At 49.6% G+C, this 17433-nt stretch overlaps 1 protein-coding gene across 1 annotated transcript in view; it reads left to right on the forward strand.

The window, feature by feature from the left end:
- Positions 1–590: 590 nt before the first annotated feature.
- Positions 591–17433, forward strand: part of trpm5 (transient receptor potential cation channel, subfamily M, member 5) — a 140945-nt gene continuing 124102 nt past the window's right edge. The window contains exon 1 of the mRNA XM_038807462.1: positions 591–798. Within this exon, the coding sequence (XP_038663390.1) occupies positions 772–798 (27 nt within the window). The 5' untranslated portion in view covers positions 591–771. The remainder of the gene's footprint in view (positions 799–17433) is intronic.

Raw genomic sequence — 17433 nt, forward strand, 5'->3', positions numbered from 1 at the left:
CCCAGGTTCGATCCCCAGCTGGATCACTGTCTGTATGGAGTCTGCACGTTCTACTCGTGTGTGCGTGGGTTTCCTCCGGGTGCCCCGGTTTCCTCCCACAGTCCAAAGATATGTAGGTTAGTTGGATTGGCCGTGCTAAATTGCCCTTAATGTCCAAAATTGCCCATAGTGTTGGTTTAGTGGGGTTACTGGGTTATGGGGATAGGGTGGTGCGGACTTGGGTAGGGTGCTCTTTCCAAGAGCTGGTGCAGACTCGATGGGCCGAATGGTCCCCTTCTGCACTGTAAATTTTATGATTATCTAACAGCACTGTGGGTGTATCTATGCCACATGCACTGCAGTGGTTCAAGAAGGCAGCTCACCATAAGTCAAAAAAAATCCCGGTCATTTCACATTGATATTTATGGGTGTTTGCAGTGTGCCCAGATGACAACAGCGCACTTCAACAGCATATGAAGCTTGGAGAATGGATCCAACATCGCGGCTTTGGGCTGATCACGCCCAGTTTTACCGTTCTGCCTTCCCCATTCAACCTGAAGCTGCTGTCACTATCACAGATCTCTTATCAGGTAATGAGAGCTGGAGGCGTCAAACTTTCGCCTGAAACACTGAGACAGGAAGCGGTACGAAACAGCAGCAGAGCACACTCGCCGTCAGAAAGCTCCTTTGGCCAACTTGCAGCTGAGGCTCGTCCGGGGAGGGAGAGCTCCTGAAGGCACTCGAAAGGAAAACTGAGCGACCTCTTGAATTGGTTTGGGGAGAGAATTCGGGATGGCTGGCTCCATGGAACTACAGCAGGTGAGAAACTTCAGCACTGTCTAATTCTTTAAAAAATAAGTGTCATTCTTTCAAAACAGGTGAGACAGGAAGGATACAGCTTTTGTTTTAGCTGGAATATGACAACCCAGGATTGTATTGTATGAGATCCAGGAGTCTGTGACCATGGTGCAAGTGATATCTAATACTTGTCTGAGATTGTAACTCCGTCTGCAATATGCACAGAAAAGTATTCAGTGGGTAGTGGCTGCCATTTTACATTAGGAAGTGCCTCAGTCATTCCTGCAGAGTCTCCCACTGATGATTTCTGTAGTGACCGGTCCAGAGAGACCGATCTGGGATACTCCGATATTGGTTAGAACCGGTGAGATCTTCCCTGCCAGCCGGATTTTCCGGTCCTGCCGATAGAGCACCCCTCCTCAGGTTTCCGGCGGCGTGGGGTGGATTCAATGGGAAATATAGTTGACAACAGCAAGACCATAAGACCCCATCGCCGGCCAATGGCGGGCTGCCCGCTCACCGCTGAGAAATACGCCACAGGGCGGCCAGATAATCTCGTCCTCTGATTTTCATCGGAACATAAGAGGAGGGGAAGGCCATTTGGCCTTTTGAATTTGCTCCACCATTCAGAAAGATCATGGCAGATCTGGTTGTGGTCTCACTTTCCTGTCTGCCCCCCATAACCCTTGACCTCCTTGTCTATCAAAAATCTATCTATCTCAGCTTTGAAAAAATTCAATAAATTGATTAATAATAAATTTAACCTTGGCAACAGGCAACTTTTTCAGAGGAGTTGAGGCCTTGACTTTTCATTGGGTTTATCGTTGTAAGATATCAGATCCTGAGAGATCTTGACAGGGTGGATGTGGAGAGGATGTTTCCTCTTGTGGGAGAATCTAGAACTAGAGGTCGCTGTTTAAAACTAAGGGTTCACCCATTCAAAGTAGAGCTGAGGGGGAAACAATTCTCTGAGAGTTGTGAGTCCTTGGAACTCTCGCCTTGAAAAGGCAGCCGAAGCAGAGTTTTTGAATATTTTTAAGCAGAAATAGATTCTTGGTAAGCAAGGTGGTAATAGGTTATTGGGGGTAGATGAGATGCGGACGTGAGGTTACAATCAGATTAGCATTGATTTTAGTAAATGGCGGAACAGGCTCGAGGGGCTGAATGGACTACTCCTGCTCCTTATTTGTATATTTGTATTAATCAGTGAGCAACTGCAAGTCCCAATATACAGAGGTACTTAACTATCACAAGAGATTCATTCCCTCTGACCATGCACTGGAGAAATGCTTTTGCGTGAAAGTGCCTTTTGTGGGATGTTATAAAACAGTCATGTATTTCAAAGGGGTTAGAACAATGTTTCCTCCTGTGGGAGAATCTAGAACTGGGGGTCGCTGTTTAAAACTAAGGGTTCACCCATTTAAAATAGAGATGAGGGGGAAACAAATCTCTGAGAGTAATATGGAGTACACAGAAATTTCACATGATGGTGTTCCAGGGAAACCTTTGTTGTCGTGAATTAGCACATCTGAGTTTTTGAAACAACAGTTTTCTACAAAGAGTGAACAGTTTTGGAATTTTTGGACCAGGTATTTATATTTTTAACCAGATGGCAGCACGGTAGCACAGTGGTTAGCACAGTTGCTTTACAGCTTCAAGAAGCCAGGTTCGATTACCGGCTTGGGTCACTGCCTGTGCGGAGTCTACACCTTCTCCCCGTGTCTGCGTGGGTTTCCTCAGGGTGCTCCGGTTTTCATAGAATTTATCACAGAATTTACAGTGCAGAAGGAGGCCATTCGGCCCATCGAGTCCGCACCGGCTCTTGGAAAGAGCACGCTACCCAAGGTCAACACCTCCACCCTATCCCCATAACCCAGTAACCCCACCCAACACTAAGGGCAATTTTGGACGCTAAGGGCAATTTATCATGGCCAATCCACCTAACCTGCACATCTTTGGACTGTGGGAGGAAACCGGAGCACCCGGTGGAAACCCACGCACACACGGAGAGGATGTGCAGACTCCGCACAGACAGTGACCCAAGCCGGAATCGAAACTGGGCCCTGGAGCTGTGAGGCAGTTGTGCTATCCACAATGCTACCGTGTTGCCCCCTATTTTTTTTTCTGCCTGCCACCCCCCGACCTCGGACCCTCACAACAGGTCAGCAGCTGGCACCTTGCATCCTCCCCACAACTGGGGCGGAATTCTCTGACCCCCCGCAGGGTTGGGGAATCGCCCGGGGCCGGCGTAAATCCTGTCCCCGCTGTGGCCGGAATTCTCCGCCACCCGGGAATCAGCAGGAGTGGGAAACGCGCCCTGCCGATCAGCGTGTCCCCCGCGGCGATTCTCCGGCCCGCGATGGGCCGAAGTCCCGCCGCTGTCAGGCCTCTCCCGCTGACGTGGTTTAAACCACCTCTGTGCCGGCAGGATTGGCGGCGCGAGTGGGCTCCCGAAGTCCTGGGGGGGCACGCGGGGCGATCGGACCCCGGGGGGTGCCCCCACGGTGGCCTGGCCCGCGATCGAGGCCCACCGATTGGCGGGTGAGCCAGTGTCGTGCGGGGACTCTTTTTCTTCCGCCGCCGCCACGGCCTCCACCATGGCGGAGGCGGAAGAGACCCCCTCCACCGCACATGCGCCGGCTGACGCTCCGGCACATGCGTGGACTCATGCCGACCGACGAAGGCCTTTTGGCCAGCCCTGATGCTGATCGGCGTAGCGCCAAAGGCCGTTGGCACCAGTTTTGGCGCCAGTCGGTGGAGCGGAAGCCACTCCGGCGCGGGCCTAGCCCCTAAAGGTGCGGAGAATTCTGCACCTTTGGGGAGGCCCGACGCCGGAGTGGTTGGCGCCACTCCGCTACGCTGGGACCCCCCGCCCCGCCGGGTAGGGGATAATTTCGTCCCTGATCATTGCGTTTGTTCTCCAGCATACCTTGGCACCCACCAGCACAATCTCTCCATGTCCAGGTGCAGTGTTCACATATGCCATCTACATCTCCCACAGTCCTAAGATGTGCAGGTTAGGTGAATTGGCCATGCTAAATTGCCCTTGTGTCGAAAAAGGTTAGGTGGGGTTACTGGGTTACAGGTGTGGGCTGAAGTGGGGTGCTATTTCCAAGGGCCGGTGCAGACTCGATGCCGAATGGCCTCCTGCACTGTAAATCCGATGATTCTGTGATTAAGGGCTAATTTCCTCCTTACTCAAATTTCCAGTAAAATTATCAATAGGAGCTATTTCATCTCCATATGTCACATTGACCCTCAACTTGCTGGAAAAGTAAAGGCACCCATCATTATTAACGCCTAAAAAAAACAGCAATTTGTGATGAGCAAAATTGTTCACAAATGCCACAATCCTCCCTAGACAAACAAAGCAAAATAAGACTTACTGGGGTCGAATTTCAGATTAATCCATTTTTGGATGTGTGGGAGTGGGGTGCAAGGTACTCTCACTGCACCTGAAATGTGAGTTCTAAATTATTAAAGGTGCAGAAGGAGGCCATTCAGACCACCGAGCCTGAGCTTGCTGTCCAAATGAGCAATTCAACTAGTACCATTCCTCTGCACTCCTGCATATTCTTCCTTTTCAGATAATAACCTAATTCAATTTTGACTGCCTTGGTTGAACCAGCCTTCACCACACTCTTAGATAGTCCATTCCAGAACCATTCCAATTATGAAAAGTTTTTTCCTCGTGCTGCTTTAAATCTAAGCCCTCTTGTACTTGATGCTTCAGCTAGTGTGAACAATTTCTCCCTGTCTGCTCTGTACCAACCCCTCATGATTTTGAATGTCTCTATTAAATCACCTCCCAGCCTTCTTTTTTCTAAGAGAAACAAATTTATCCAGTCTATCTTCATAACTAAGTTCCTCATCCCTGGAGCCATTCTTGTGAAGCATATCTGGACTTTCTCTAATTCTCTTATGGGGAGGTGGTGGCGTAGTGATATTGTCACTGGACTAGATTAATGCTCTGAGTTCGAATCCCACAACGGCAGGTGATGAAATTTGAATGCAACAAAATAAATCTGGAATTAAAAGTCAAATGATGACCATTAAATCATTGACGATTGTCGTAAAAAACCGTCTGGTTCACTAATGTCCTTTAGGGACAGGTATCTGCTACCCTTACCTGATCTGGCCTACATGTGATTCCAGACCCATAGAAAAGTGGTTGATTCTTAAATGCCCTTTGAAACGATCTAGCAAACTACTCCGTTCAAGGGCAGTTAGGGATGGGCACTAATTGCTGGTCCAGTCAGCGGCGCTCATATCCCCTGAATGAATAAAATAAAAATTGCAGAACTGGATGTAATAATTCAGCTGAGGCTAGGTCTTAGACAAGTTTAACATAACCTCCTTGTTCTTGTACTCTGGGCAGCATGGTAGCACAGTGGTTAGCACTGTTGCTTCACAACTCCAGGGTACCAGGTTCGATTCCCGGCTTGGGTCACAGTCTGTGTGGCATCTGCATCTTCTCCCTGTGTCTGCATGGGTTTCCTCCGGGTGCCTTGGTTTACTTCCACAAGTCCCGAAAGACGTGCTGTTAGGTAATTTCGGCATTCCGAGTTCTCTCTGTGTGTACCCGAACGGGCGTCAGAATGTGGCGACTAGGGGATTTTCACAGTAACTTCATTACAGTGTTAATGTAAGCCTACCTGTGACAATAAAGATTATTATAATCTACTATTCTCCGCATTGAGCTTTTTCTGCCACCTGTCTGCCCATCCCACCTACCTCCCTATGTCCTTTTCAAATTCTACACTATCCTCCCAGCCGTTCACAATGTTTCCAAGTTTCATATCATCCCAAAATTTTAAAATTATACCCTGTACACCAAGGTCTAGGCCATTAATATATATCTGGAAGAGCAAGGATCCGACCACTGACCCCTGGGAAATTCAATTACAAACCTTCCTCCAGCTCAGAAACCATCCATTAACCACTCCAGTGTTTTCTCTTACTCACCCAATTTCATAGCCATGTTGCTACTGTTCATTTTAGTCCATGAGCTACAACTTTGCTCACAAGTCTGTTGTGCGGCACTGTGTCAAACGCCTTTTGGAAGTCCATGTACAACACATCAACAGCAATGCCCTCAATGACCCTCTCTGTTACCTCTTCAAAACATTCCAGCAAATTAGTTAAATAAGATTTTCCCTTAACAAACCTGTGCTGGCTTTCCTTAAATAACCTGCATTTGTTTATATGATGATTAATTTTGACTCAAATTATTGTTTCCATACGTTTCCACACCACCAGTTAAAGTGGCTGGCCTGTAGTTGCTGGGCTTATCTTTACACACCTTTTGAACAAGGGTGTACTATTTGCAATTTTCCAGCCTATTGGGACTAACCGAGGGTAAGGAAGGCTGGAAATTTATGATCAGTGCCGCCGTAATTTCCATTCTCACTTTGCTGTGTATCCTTGGATGCACCTCATTCAATCATTTTTTTAAAAAAAATAATTTTTATTGAGAAATTTTGATTTTATACAACAATAACGCACCTTAGTAAAATACCGAAAATAACAATAATATTAACAATCATATACATTCGCCCCATCCCCATGAACAACCCAGCATTTTAACAACAACGCAAATTAACACACTATAAAGTTACAGAATAAACACTACAATAATGCACCCCCCCCCCCCCCCCCCCCCCCCCTCCCCCCCCCGGGTTGCTGCTGCTATTGACCCAGTTACCTATCTCTGAGCCAGGAAGTCCAGAAAAGGCTGCCATCATTTATAGAACCCTTGTATTGATCCTCTCAGGGCAAATTTGACCTTTTCCAATTTTATAAATCCCGCCATGTCACTGATCCAGGTCTCCACGCTTGGGGGGCCTTGCATCCTTCCATTGTAACAGAATCCTTCGACGGGCTACTAGGGACGCAAAGGCCAGGACACCGGCCTCTTTCGCCTCCTGCACTCCCGGCTCCACCCCAACCCCAAAAATCGCGAGTCCCCACCCTGGTTTGACCCTGGATCCAACCACCCTCGACACCGTCCCCGCCACCCCCTTCCAGAATTCTTCCAGTGCTGGGCATGCCCAGAACATATGGGCGTGGTTCGCAGGACTCCCCGAACATCTGGTGCACCTGTCCTCACCCCCGAAGAACCTACTCATCCTAGTCCCGGACATGTGGGCCCGGTGCAGCACCTTAAATTGGATGAGACTAAGCCTCGCACATGAGGAGGAGGAGTTGACTCTCTCCAAGGCCTCCGCCCAAGTCCCATCCTCTATCTGCTCCCCGAGTTCCTCCTCCCATTTAGCCTTCAGCTCCTCCACTGACGACTCCTCCACCTCCTGCATTACCTTATAGATGTCAGACACCTTCCCCTCTCCTACCCACACCCCCGAAAGCACTCTGTCCATCGTCCCCTGCGAGGGCAGCAAAGGGAATCCCTCTACCTGTCGCCTAGCAAACGCCTTTACCTGCAGGTATCTGAACATGTTCCCCTGGGGAAGGCCAAATTTATCTTCCAGTTCCCCCAGGCCCGCAAACCTCCCGCCAATAAACAGGTCCCTCAATTTGCTGATGCCCGCCCTTTGCCATCCCCTGAATCCCCCATCCGTGTTCCCCGGGATGAACCGATGGTTGCCACCCAGTGGAGCCTCCATCGAGCCCCCTGTTTCCCCCCGATGCCGTCTCCACTGTCGCCAGATTCTTAGGGTCGCCGCCACCACCGGGCTCGTGGTAACCCTCTTGGGGGAGAGCGGCAACGGTGCCGTTACCATGGCACCCAGGCTTGTACCTCTACATGACGCCATCTCCATTCTTTTCCACGCCGCCCCTCCCCCCTCCATCACCCATTTACGCACCATTGACACATTGGCTGCCCAATAGTACCCCAGAAGGTTGGGCAGCGCCAGCCCGCCTCTATCCCTTCCTCGCTCCAGGAATACCCTCCTCAATCTCGGAGTTCCATGTGCCCACACAAAGCTCAGAATACTGCCGGTCACTCTCCTAAAGAAGGCCCTGGGGATAAATATGGGCAGGCACTGAAAAAGGAACAAGAACCTCGGAAGCACTGTCATTTTGACGGACTGCACCCTCCCCGCCAACGACAATGGCAGCATGTCCCACCTCCTGAACTCCTCCTCCATCTGATCTACCAGTCTGGTAAAGTTATGCTTGTGGAGAGTCCCCCAGTCCCTGGCCACTTGCACCCCCAGGTACCTAAAGCTCTCCCCTGCCCGCCTAAGCGGGAGCCTTCCAATTCCTTCCTCCTGGTCTCCAGGGTGCACCACAAACACCTCGCTCTTGCCTAAGTTTAATTTATAACCTGAGAAGGTCCCAAACTCGGCTAGTAACTCCATCACTCCCGGCATCCCTCCCACCGGGTCCGCCACATACAGTAACAGGTCGTCGGCATACAACGACACCCTATGTTCCTCTCCACCTCGCACCAAGCCTCTCCACCTCTCTGAATCTCTCAATGCCATCGCCAGCGGCTCGATTGCCAGTGCAAACAACAAGGGGGACAAGGGGCAACCCTGCCTGGTCCCTCGGTAAAGCCGGAAGTACTCCGACCTCCTCCTATTCGTGGCCACGCACGCCATCGGGGCCTCATATAGCAGCCTTACCCATCTAATGAACCCTTCACCAAATCCAAACCTCCCCAACACCTCCCATAGGTACCCCCACTCCACTCTATCGAAGGCCTTCTCCGCATCCAGCGCCACCACTATCTCTGCCTCCCCCTCAATCGCCGGCATCATAATGACATTCAGCAATCTCCGCACATTCGTGTTCAGCTGCCTTCCCTTCACAAAACCTGTCTGGTCCTCATGCACAACCCCTGGCACACAGTCCTCTATCCTGATGGCCAGGATTTTTGCCAGCACCTTAGCATCCACGTTGAGGAGAGATATGGGCCTGTATGAACCACACTGCTGGGGGTCCTTGTCCTTCTTTAAAATTAACGAGATCAGCGCCTGTGACATCGTCGGGGGCAAAGTCCCCCCTTCCCACGCTTCGTTGAGTGTCCGCACCAGCAAGGGGCCCACTAGGTCCACGAACTTTTTATAAAATTCCACCGGGAACCCATCCGGCCCCGGTGCCTTCCCTGACTGCATCTGCCCGATCCCCTTAACTAGCTCCTCCAGCTCAATCGGCGCACCCAGTCCCTCCACCTTCTCCTCCTGCACCTTCGGGAAAGAAAGCCTGTCAAGGAACCTCTCCATTCCCCTCCTCTCCCCCGTTGGCTCCGACTGGTACAGTTCCCCGTAAAAGTCCTTGAAGACCTCATTCACCTCTACCCCCTTCCGCACCACATTCCCACTCTTGTCTCTCACTCCAGCAATCTCCTTAGCCGCATCCCGCTTACGGAGCTGATGAGCCAGCATCCTACTCGCCTTTTCACCATGTTCGTACACTGCCCCTTGTGCCTTCCTCCACTGTGCCTCAGCCTTTCTAGTGGTCAGCAAATCAAATTTAGCCTGCAGGCTGCGCCTCTCCCCCAACAGTCCCTCCTCTAGTGCCTCTGCATACCTCCTGTCCACCTCCAGCATCTTTCCCACCAGTCTATCCCTCTCAGTCCTCTCGCTCCTCTCCCTGTGTGCCCGGATGGATATCAGCTCCCCACGAATTACTGCCTTCAGGGCTTCCCAGACCATCCCCACCTGAACCTCCCCTGTATCATTCACCTCAAGGTACCCCTCAATACTTGCCCGGACCCTCCTACACACCTCCTCCTCCGCCAACAACCCCACATCCAACCGCCACAACGGACGTTGGTCTCGCACCTCCCCCATTTCCAACTCTATCCAATGCGGAGTGTGGTCAGAGATTGCAATGGCCGAATACTCGGCCTCCTCCACTCTCGGAATCAGTCCCCTACTCACCACGAAGAAATCTATCCGAGAGTAGACCCTATGTACGTGGGAGAAGAAAGAGTACTCACGTGCCCTCGGCCTCACAAACCTCCATGGATCCACTCCACCCATCTGATCCATAAACCCTCTCAGTACCTTGGCTGCCGCCGGCCTCCTACCCGTCCTAGAGCTGGACCGATCCAGTGAAGGATCCAACACCGTATTAAAGTCCCCCCCTATGATCAGACCTCCCGCCTCCAGATCCGGGATCCGTCCCAACATACGCCTCATAAAGCCCGCATCGTCCCAATTTGGGGCATACACACTAGCCAGTACCACCTTCTCTCCTTGTAGCCTGCCCCTAACCATCACATACCTACCCCCCTTATCCGCCACCACCTCCGATGCCTCAAACAACACATTTTTCCCCACCAGAATCGCCACTCCCCGGTTCCTCACATCCAACCCCGAGTGGAAAACCTGCCCCACCCATCCCTTCCTCAGGCGGACCTGGTCCGCCACCCTCAGGTGGGTCTCCTGAAGCATTGCCACATCCGCCTTTAGCCCCTTCAGGTGAGCCAGTACCCTTGACCGCTTCACCGGCCCATTCAACCCTCTCACATTCCAGGTGACCAACCGGATCAGAGGGCGTCCCGCCCCCCTCCCCCGTCGGCTAGCCATAGCCCGTCGACTGCCCGCCCCAGGCCAGCGTCCCCTGCTCGACCCTGTCCCCATAGCGACAACCCCTCACCTCTGTCCCCCCAGCCCCCACCAGCTCCTTCTTGACCCTACCAGCAGCAACCCGGTATTCCCCTTTCCCCCCCTCCCTTCCCCCCCAGGCTAGGAACCCTCCCAGCCGCGAACCGTCCTCCATTGTACTTCCGTGGGTCAGCTAACTTCTGCTGACCCCGGAAACTCCCGCCAATAGCCCGACCCCTCCCGAAGTGGGATCATCCCCCAATCTATCCCTCCTCCTGGCACCGCTCCAGCGCGGGGAAGAACCAGTTAAGGCCCCACCTCCCCCGTCACCATCTCCGCCCCCCCAGCCCCGCAGCGCGGGAAACCAGAGGAAAGCCCGCGCTTTCGCCCTGCCCCACCACACCCTTCTGACGCAGCTCCCAAATATCAGCCCCCCTCCATACCCCCACTCCGACATAGAATACAACATACCCCCCCGACCCTCCCCGCAAGATACACAGCCCAAACAATGCCCCAAGCACAAAAACAAAAACATAGCAGAACAACCCCTCCGTAAATAACCATATCAAAATTGCAAAAGTACTAAAACAAGAAGAAAAAAACAGAAGAAAAAGAGAACACAGCAACAGCCGAATCCAGCACTAATATCTTACAGCCGACCTCGCAACCCCCAACCCCTAGTTTAAGTCCAGTTTCTCCGTCCGCACGAAGGCCCACGCCTCCTCCGGGGAATCGAAATAATGGTCCCGGTCCGAATAAGTTACCCACAGGCGCGCGGGCGGCAACATTCCGAACTTTATCTTTTTTCTATAAAGCACCTCTTTCGTCCGATTAAATCCGGACCGCCGCTTAGCCACCTCCGCACTCCAGTCCTGGTAGATCCGCACTACCCCATTCTCCCAATTGCTGCTCTTCACCTTCTTGGCCCAGCGCAGCACGCAGTCCCGATCACTGAACCGGTGGAACCTCACCAGCACCGCACGCGGGGGTTCATTCTCCTTAGGCCTCCTGGCCAGTACTCTGTGTGCTCCCTCCAACTCCAGGGGCAGATGGAGAGACCCGGCCCCCACTAGCGAACCCAGCATTACAGCCACATAGGCTGTCAGGTCCGATCCCTCCAGCCCCTCCGCAAGGCCCAAGATCCGCAGGTTTTTCCGCCTCATGCGGTGATCCAGCTCCTCGAAGCGTTCCTGCCACTTCTTGTGGAGTGCTTCGTGCCCCTCCACCTTACTCACGAGGACCACGGCCTCCTCCTCTCGTTCAATGGCCTGCGTCTGCAACTTCTTGATGGCAGCACCCTGGGTGGACTGAATCTCTGACAGCCTTCTGTTTGTTTCCTGCAGAGAGCTCAGTACTTCATCCTTGAATTCTTTAAAGCAGCGCAGGAGATCAGTTTGTTGTTTCTGGGCCCAGAGTCTCCACTCCCCTGGAGCTTTGTCGGTGGCCATCTTGGATCCCTTCCCCCGTTTTTCCTGAGGAGCTGCTGCTGTTTTTTCCACCTTTCCACTCCGAGTTCGAGTCATGGACTGCAGGGAAAGTCGTTCAGCACACCTTCCCCCACCGGGAGACGTCGAAAAATTTCCGTTTTGGGCTCTTAAAAGAGCTGAAAAATCTCGTTAAAACGGGAGCTCCCACATGTGTGGCTTATTGCTGCATAACTGCCACCGGAAGTCCACCTCATTCAATCATGATTACTTATCAACTTTTAAGTACAGACAGTTTATCTAACACCCACTCCCTGTCAATTTTAAATCCCTCTAGTGTATTAATTGCCTCCTCTTTAACCGTGGCCTGGGCAGCATTTTCTTTCTTGGTAAAGACAGATGCAAAGTATTCATTTAATACCCTGTCTCTCTGGATAATTGGCCTTTTTAGTCCCTAATTGGTCCGACTCTTCCATTTAGCTGCCCTTTACTGTTTGTATGCTGATTGAAGACCTGGGATTTTCTTTTATATTAGGTGTCAATCCCTTTTTACATTCTCTTTTTGCTTCACTTGCCTTTTCACTTACTCTCTGAACCTTTTGTTTTCAGCTTATTTCTCAGTTGCATTGTCCACCTAACATCCGTCATAAGCACAATCTTTCTTATTTATCTTAATTTCTATCTCATTTGTCATCAACGGAGCTCTGGATTTGTTTGCCCTGCCTTCCCCCTTCTTGGGAATATACACCCTGACTGTGCCTGAATGATCTCTTCTTTGAAGGTAACCCATTGTTTTTCCTACCAGCCTTTGAGTCCAATTTATTTGGCCAAGATTCTTTCCTTCCCCATTAAAGTTGGCTTTCCACCAGTTAGTTATTCCTCCTCTGGATTGTTCTTTGTCCTTTTCCACTGCTAACCTAAACATTATGATAAAAATGAAATGAAAATTGTTTATTGTCACGAGTAGGCTTCAATGAAGTTACTGTGAAAAGCCCCTAGTCGCCACATTCCGGCGCCTGTTCGGGGAGGCTGTTACGCGAATCGAACCTTGCTGCTGGTCTGCCTGGGTCTACTTTCAAAGCCAGTGATTTAGCCCTGTGTGCTAAACAGCCCCAGATACAATGATCACTGTCCCCTAAATGTTCTCCTCCTGACATTTGACTCACTTGGCCCACCTCATTCCTAAGTTAATGTAACCCCACTTTTTAATAAAGGAGGGAAAGAGGAAATGGGGAATTATAGACCGGTTAGCCTGACATTGGTGGTGGGAAAAGTGCTGGAGTCCATTATTAACGATGAAATAACTGAGAATTTGGAAATCGGGGAAAGGATCAGTCTAAATTAGCATGGATTCACGAAAGGGCTTGACAAATTTTCTGGAATTGTTTGAGGATGTGACCAGTAGAGTGGACAAGGGTGAACCACTGGCTGTTATGTACATGGACTTTCAAAAGGCTTTTGATAAGGTCCCACACAAGAGATTAGTGAACAAAATGAAAGCTCATGGTATTGGGGGTAATGTATTGACGTGGATAGAGAACTGGTTGGCAGACAGGAAGCAGAGAGGGAATAAACGGGTCCTTTTCAGAATGGCAAGCAGTGAGTAGTGGGGTACCACGGGGTTCAGTGCTGGGATCTCAGCTGTTCACAATATACATTAATGATTTGGACAAAGGAAATGCATGCAATATCTCCAAATTTGCAGACGACACTAAGCTGGGTGGCAGTATGTGCTGTGAGAAGGATGCAAAGAGGCTGCAGGCTGACTTGGACAAGCTGGCTGAGTGGGCAAATGCAATATAATGTGGGTAAATGTGAGGTTATCCACTTTGGGGGCAAAAACAGGAAGGCAGATTATTATCTGAATGGTGGCAGTTTAAGAAAAGGGGAAGTACAATGGGACCTGGGTGTCATGGTTGAACAGTCGCTGAAGATTGGCATGCAGGTACTGCAGGCGGTGAGGAAAGCTTCTGGCACGCTGGCCTTCACAGCGTGAGAGTTGGTGAATATAGGAGTAGGAATGTCTTGCTGCAGTTCTACAGGGCCTTGGTGAGGCCATACCTTGAGTATTGTGTGCAGTTTTGATCTCTTAGAGGAAGGGCATTAATGCTATTGGGCGTGACTAACAAAAGTTAGACTAATTCCTGGGATGGCAGGACTGACATATGAAGAAAGAGCGGATCGACTGGGCTTGATTTGACTGGAATTTAGAAGAATGAGAGGGGATCTCATAGAAACACATAAAATCCTGATGGGACTGAACAGGCCAGATGTGGGAAGAATGTTCCCGAAATTGGGGACGTCCAGAACTAGGGGCCACATCTAAAGGTTATGCTGCAGAAAGAGTCCATTCAGCCCATCGTGTATGTGCCAGCCAAAAAAGAGGAAAAAGAAACTATCCACTCATTTTAATCCCACTTTCCAGCACTTGGCCCATAACCTTGCAAGTTACAGCACTTCACATGCAGATCCAGGTACCTTTATAAATTAGTTGAGCATTTTTGCCTCAACCACCAACTTAGGCAATGAATTCCAGATGCACACAGTCTCTGGGTGAAAGAGGTCTTCCTTATGCCCCTCTAATCCTTATACCAATCACCTGAAATCTATACTCTAGGTAATTGGCCCCTCACCTCGGGGAACAAGGCTTTCCTGTCTACCCACTCTCGGCCCCTCATAATTTTTAACACCTTAATTAGGTCACCCCTTAGCCTCCTCTGTTTTTAGGCAAACAACCCTAGCCTATTCAACTGCTCCTGATTGTTGCAATTTTCAAACTCTGGCAACATACTTGTAAATCTCCTTTGCACTCTCTATAGAGCGATAATTCAAGGCAGAGATAGATAAATTCTTGATGTCGCGAGGAATTAAGGGCTACGGGGAGAATGCTGGTAGGTGGAGTTGAAATGCCCATCAGCCATGATTGAATGGCGGAGTGGACTCGATGGGCCGAATGGCCTTACTTCCACTCCTATGTCTTATGGTCTTATGGTCTTATAATGTCCTTTCTGCAATGTGATGGCCAGAATTTTACACAAAGTCCCAGCTGTGGCCTAATGAGCATTTTATACAGTTCCATCATGACATGCTTTTGTATTCAATGCCACACTCAATAATGGGAAACATTCCATATGCTTTCCTGACCAACTTATCCACCAGCCCTTCACTTTCAACGACCTGTGGGCATGCGCTGCAAGGCTTCTTATTTCCTCAACTCCACTCAATATTGTCCCGTTTACTGAGTATTCCCTTGCTTTGTTTGCTCTCCCCAAATATATTACCTCACGCTTTTCTGGATTGAATTACATTTGCTACTTCTCTGCCCACTCAACCAAGCCATTGATACCATTCAGGATAGCACATTTATAGATGTGGTCACCAAGCAGTTTCAGGGTATGCAGGAGGAAGAGGGAATGAATGACCACCAGATGGTCAAACAGGAACAGGTGGGTAATGCAGGCATTTCTGCAGCTCTGAATACAGATGGGCGTGACGGTTCAATTGGGGAGTGCAGCCAGATCCAATTCATGGCACCAGGGGTGGGTGAACTGTACAGGGGGTAGAAGGAAGACTGGAAGAGCAATAGAGATAGATAATTCAATAGTTAGGGGAATAGACAGTAGTTTCTGTGGCCACAAACCTGAATCCAGGATGGTATGTTGCCTTCCTGGTTAGAGGGTCAAGGATGTCACTGTGCAGCTGTAGGGCATTCAGTGAGGGAGGGTGAACAGCCAGTCGTGATCCATGTTGGTAGGAACAACATAGGCAAAATTAGGGTGTGGTTCTGCAGTCAGAATTTAGGGAGCTCTCTGTAGGAAATTAGCAAGCAGAACCTCAGAAGTAGTAGAAAAACAAATAACTGCGGATCTGGAATCTGAAACAAAAACAATCTCACCAGGTCTGACAGCATCTATGGAGAGAGAAGGGAGCCAGCGTTTTGAGTCTGGAGGACTTTTTGTCAATGCTTTAGACATTTCCCGTAACAGCCTCCCCGAACAGGCGCCGGAATGTGGCGACTAGGGGCTGTTCACAGTAACTTCATTTGAAGCCTACTCGTGACAATAAGCGATTTTCATTTTCATTTTCATTTCATTTTGAGTCTCAAACGTTAGCTCCCTTCTCTCTCCTTAAAAGTGGTAATCTCCGGATTATTCCCAATACTATACATAGCTGACTATAAAAACAGGAGGATAAAGCAGGTGAATATGTGGCTGGAAAGATGGATTGGGGGAGAACTTTAGATTGTTGGGACATTGGGAATAATTCTGGGAGCGATGAGACCGGCATAGGCTGAGCGGTTTGCATAAGGACTGAGTTCCTTGAGGTGCAATTTTCTGGTGCGATTAGGGAAGGTTTAAACCAACTTGACGAGGGTGTGAGAACCAGGGAATAAGATCAAAGTGGAACACCAAGGTACACAGAATACTGGGAAAGATTAATGCACTAGAACAATGAGCTGTAAGTTAATAGGTGGGGTCAGGGTAAGGGAGAAAGTTAATAGGTGGGGTCACGGTAAGGGAGAAAGTAATAACGTCTCTTTTCAGGGTTACATAGTGTGGTAAATAAGATTGGTGAGTCACAGGTGCACATTGCCATGTAGAAATATGATGTTGTGGCTATAACAGGGACTTGAATCAAAGAAGGGTGCGACTGGGTGGTAAACATAGAAAATAGGTGCAGGAGTAGGCCATTTGGCCCTTCGAGCCTGTACCACCATTCAATATGATCATGGCTGATCATTCAAATTCAGTATCCCATTCCCACTTTCTCTCCATACCCCATGATCCCTTTAGCCGCAAGGGTCATGTCCAGCTCCCTCGTGAATATATCCAACAGACTGGCCCCAACAACGTTCTGTGGTAGAGAATTCCCCGAGTTGAGGGGACAATTACCTGGAGTATAGATTTAAGGTGATTGGTAGAAGGATTAGAGGGACATAAGGAAAACCTTTCACCCAGAGACTGTGGGCATCTGGAATTCATTCCCTAAGTTGGTGGTTGAGACCAAAATGCTCAACTAATTTTAAAAAGTACTTGGATCTGCATGTGAAGTGCTATAACCTGCAAGGTTGTGGACCAGTGCTGGAAAGTGGGATTAAAATGAGTGGTTAGTTTCTTTTTCCTCTTTTCTTGGCTGGCACATACATGATGGGCTGAATGGACTCTTTCTGCAACATAACCTTTCTAATGGTTCTATAAAGCTCTCAACATCACAGATCTGCTGCAGTAATGCCAGTTACTGCACAAGCTCCAACACAGGAAGCATTCCAGAGCCCCCAAATAGTGCAAGGATGTCTATTCTTGAGACTAGAGCAGCTCTGTCATTAATATAAGGCAATACATTTTGTTGCTATTAATAACCCTTTGTACTGTAACAGGGATTGAGATTGGAGACAGTATGGGGAGGAAGGATCACCTTGGGGAGGGGGATCGGAGCTCTGGCTGAGGAACATCAGGATTAAAGGCTCAGATGGGGGTAGAGGGTATGGTTGGGATCAGAGATTGTGGGTGTATCGAGAAGTTTGAGGGTTAAGGGAGATGCTATGTTTGTGGGTGGTAGTGGTGGGGACGGGGTATAGTAGGTGCCAGAAACAATAATGAGCTTTAATTAAACAATGGGTTGGAGGGAACATTCCTGCTCCTCCCAGCTCTACTTTCAAATAATCAAATTTGAAAAACTTTCATTTTTGTAACAGGTGGTCCCAGGGTATGGAT

This window comes from Scyliorhinus canicula, chromosome 9, assembly GCF_902713615.1.
Source record: "Scyliorhinus canicula chromosome 9, sScyCan1.1, whole genome shotgun sequence".
Taxonomy (NCBI): domain Eukaryota; kingdom Metazoa; phylum Chordata; class Chondrichthyes; order Carcharhiniformes; family Scyliorhinidae; genus Scyliorhinus; species Scyliorhinus canicula.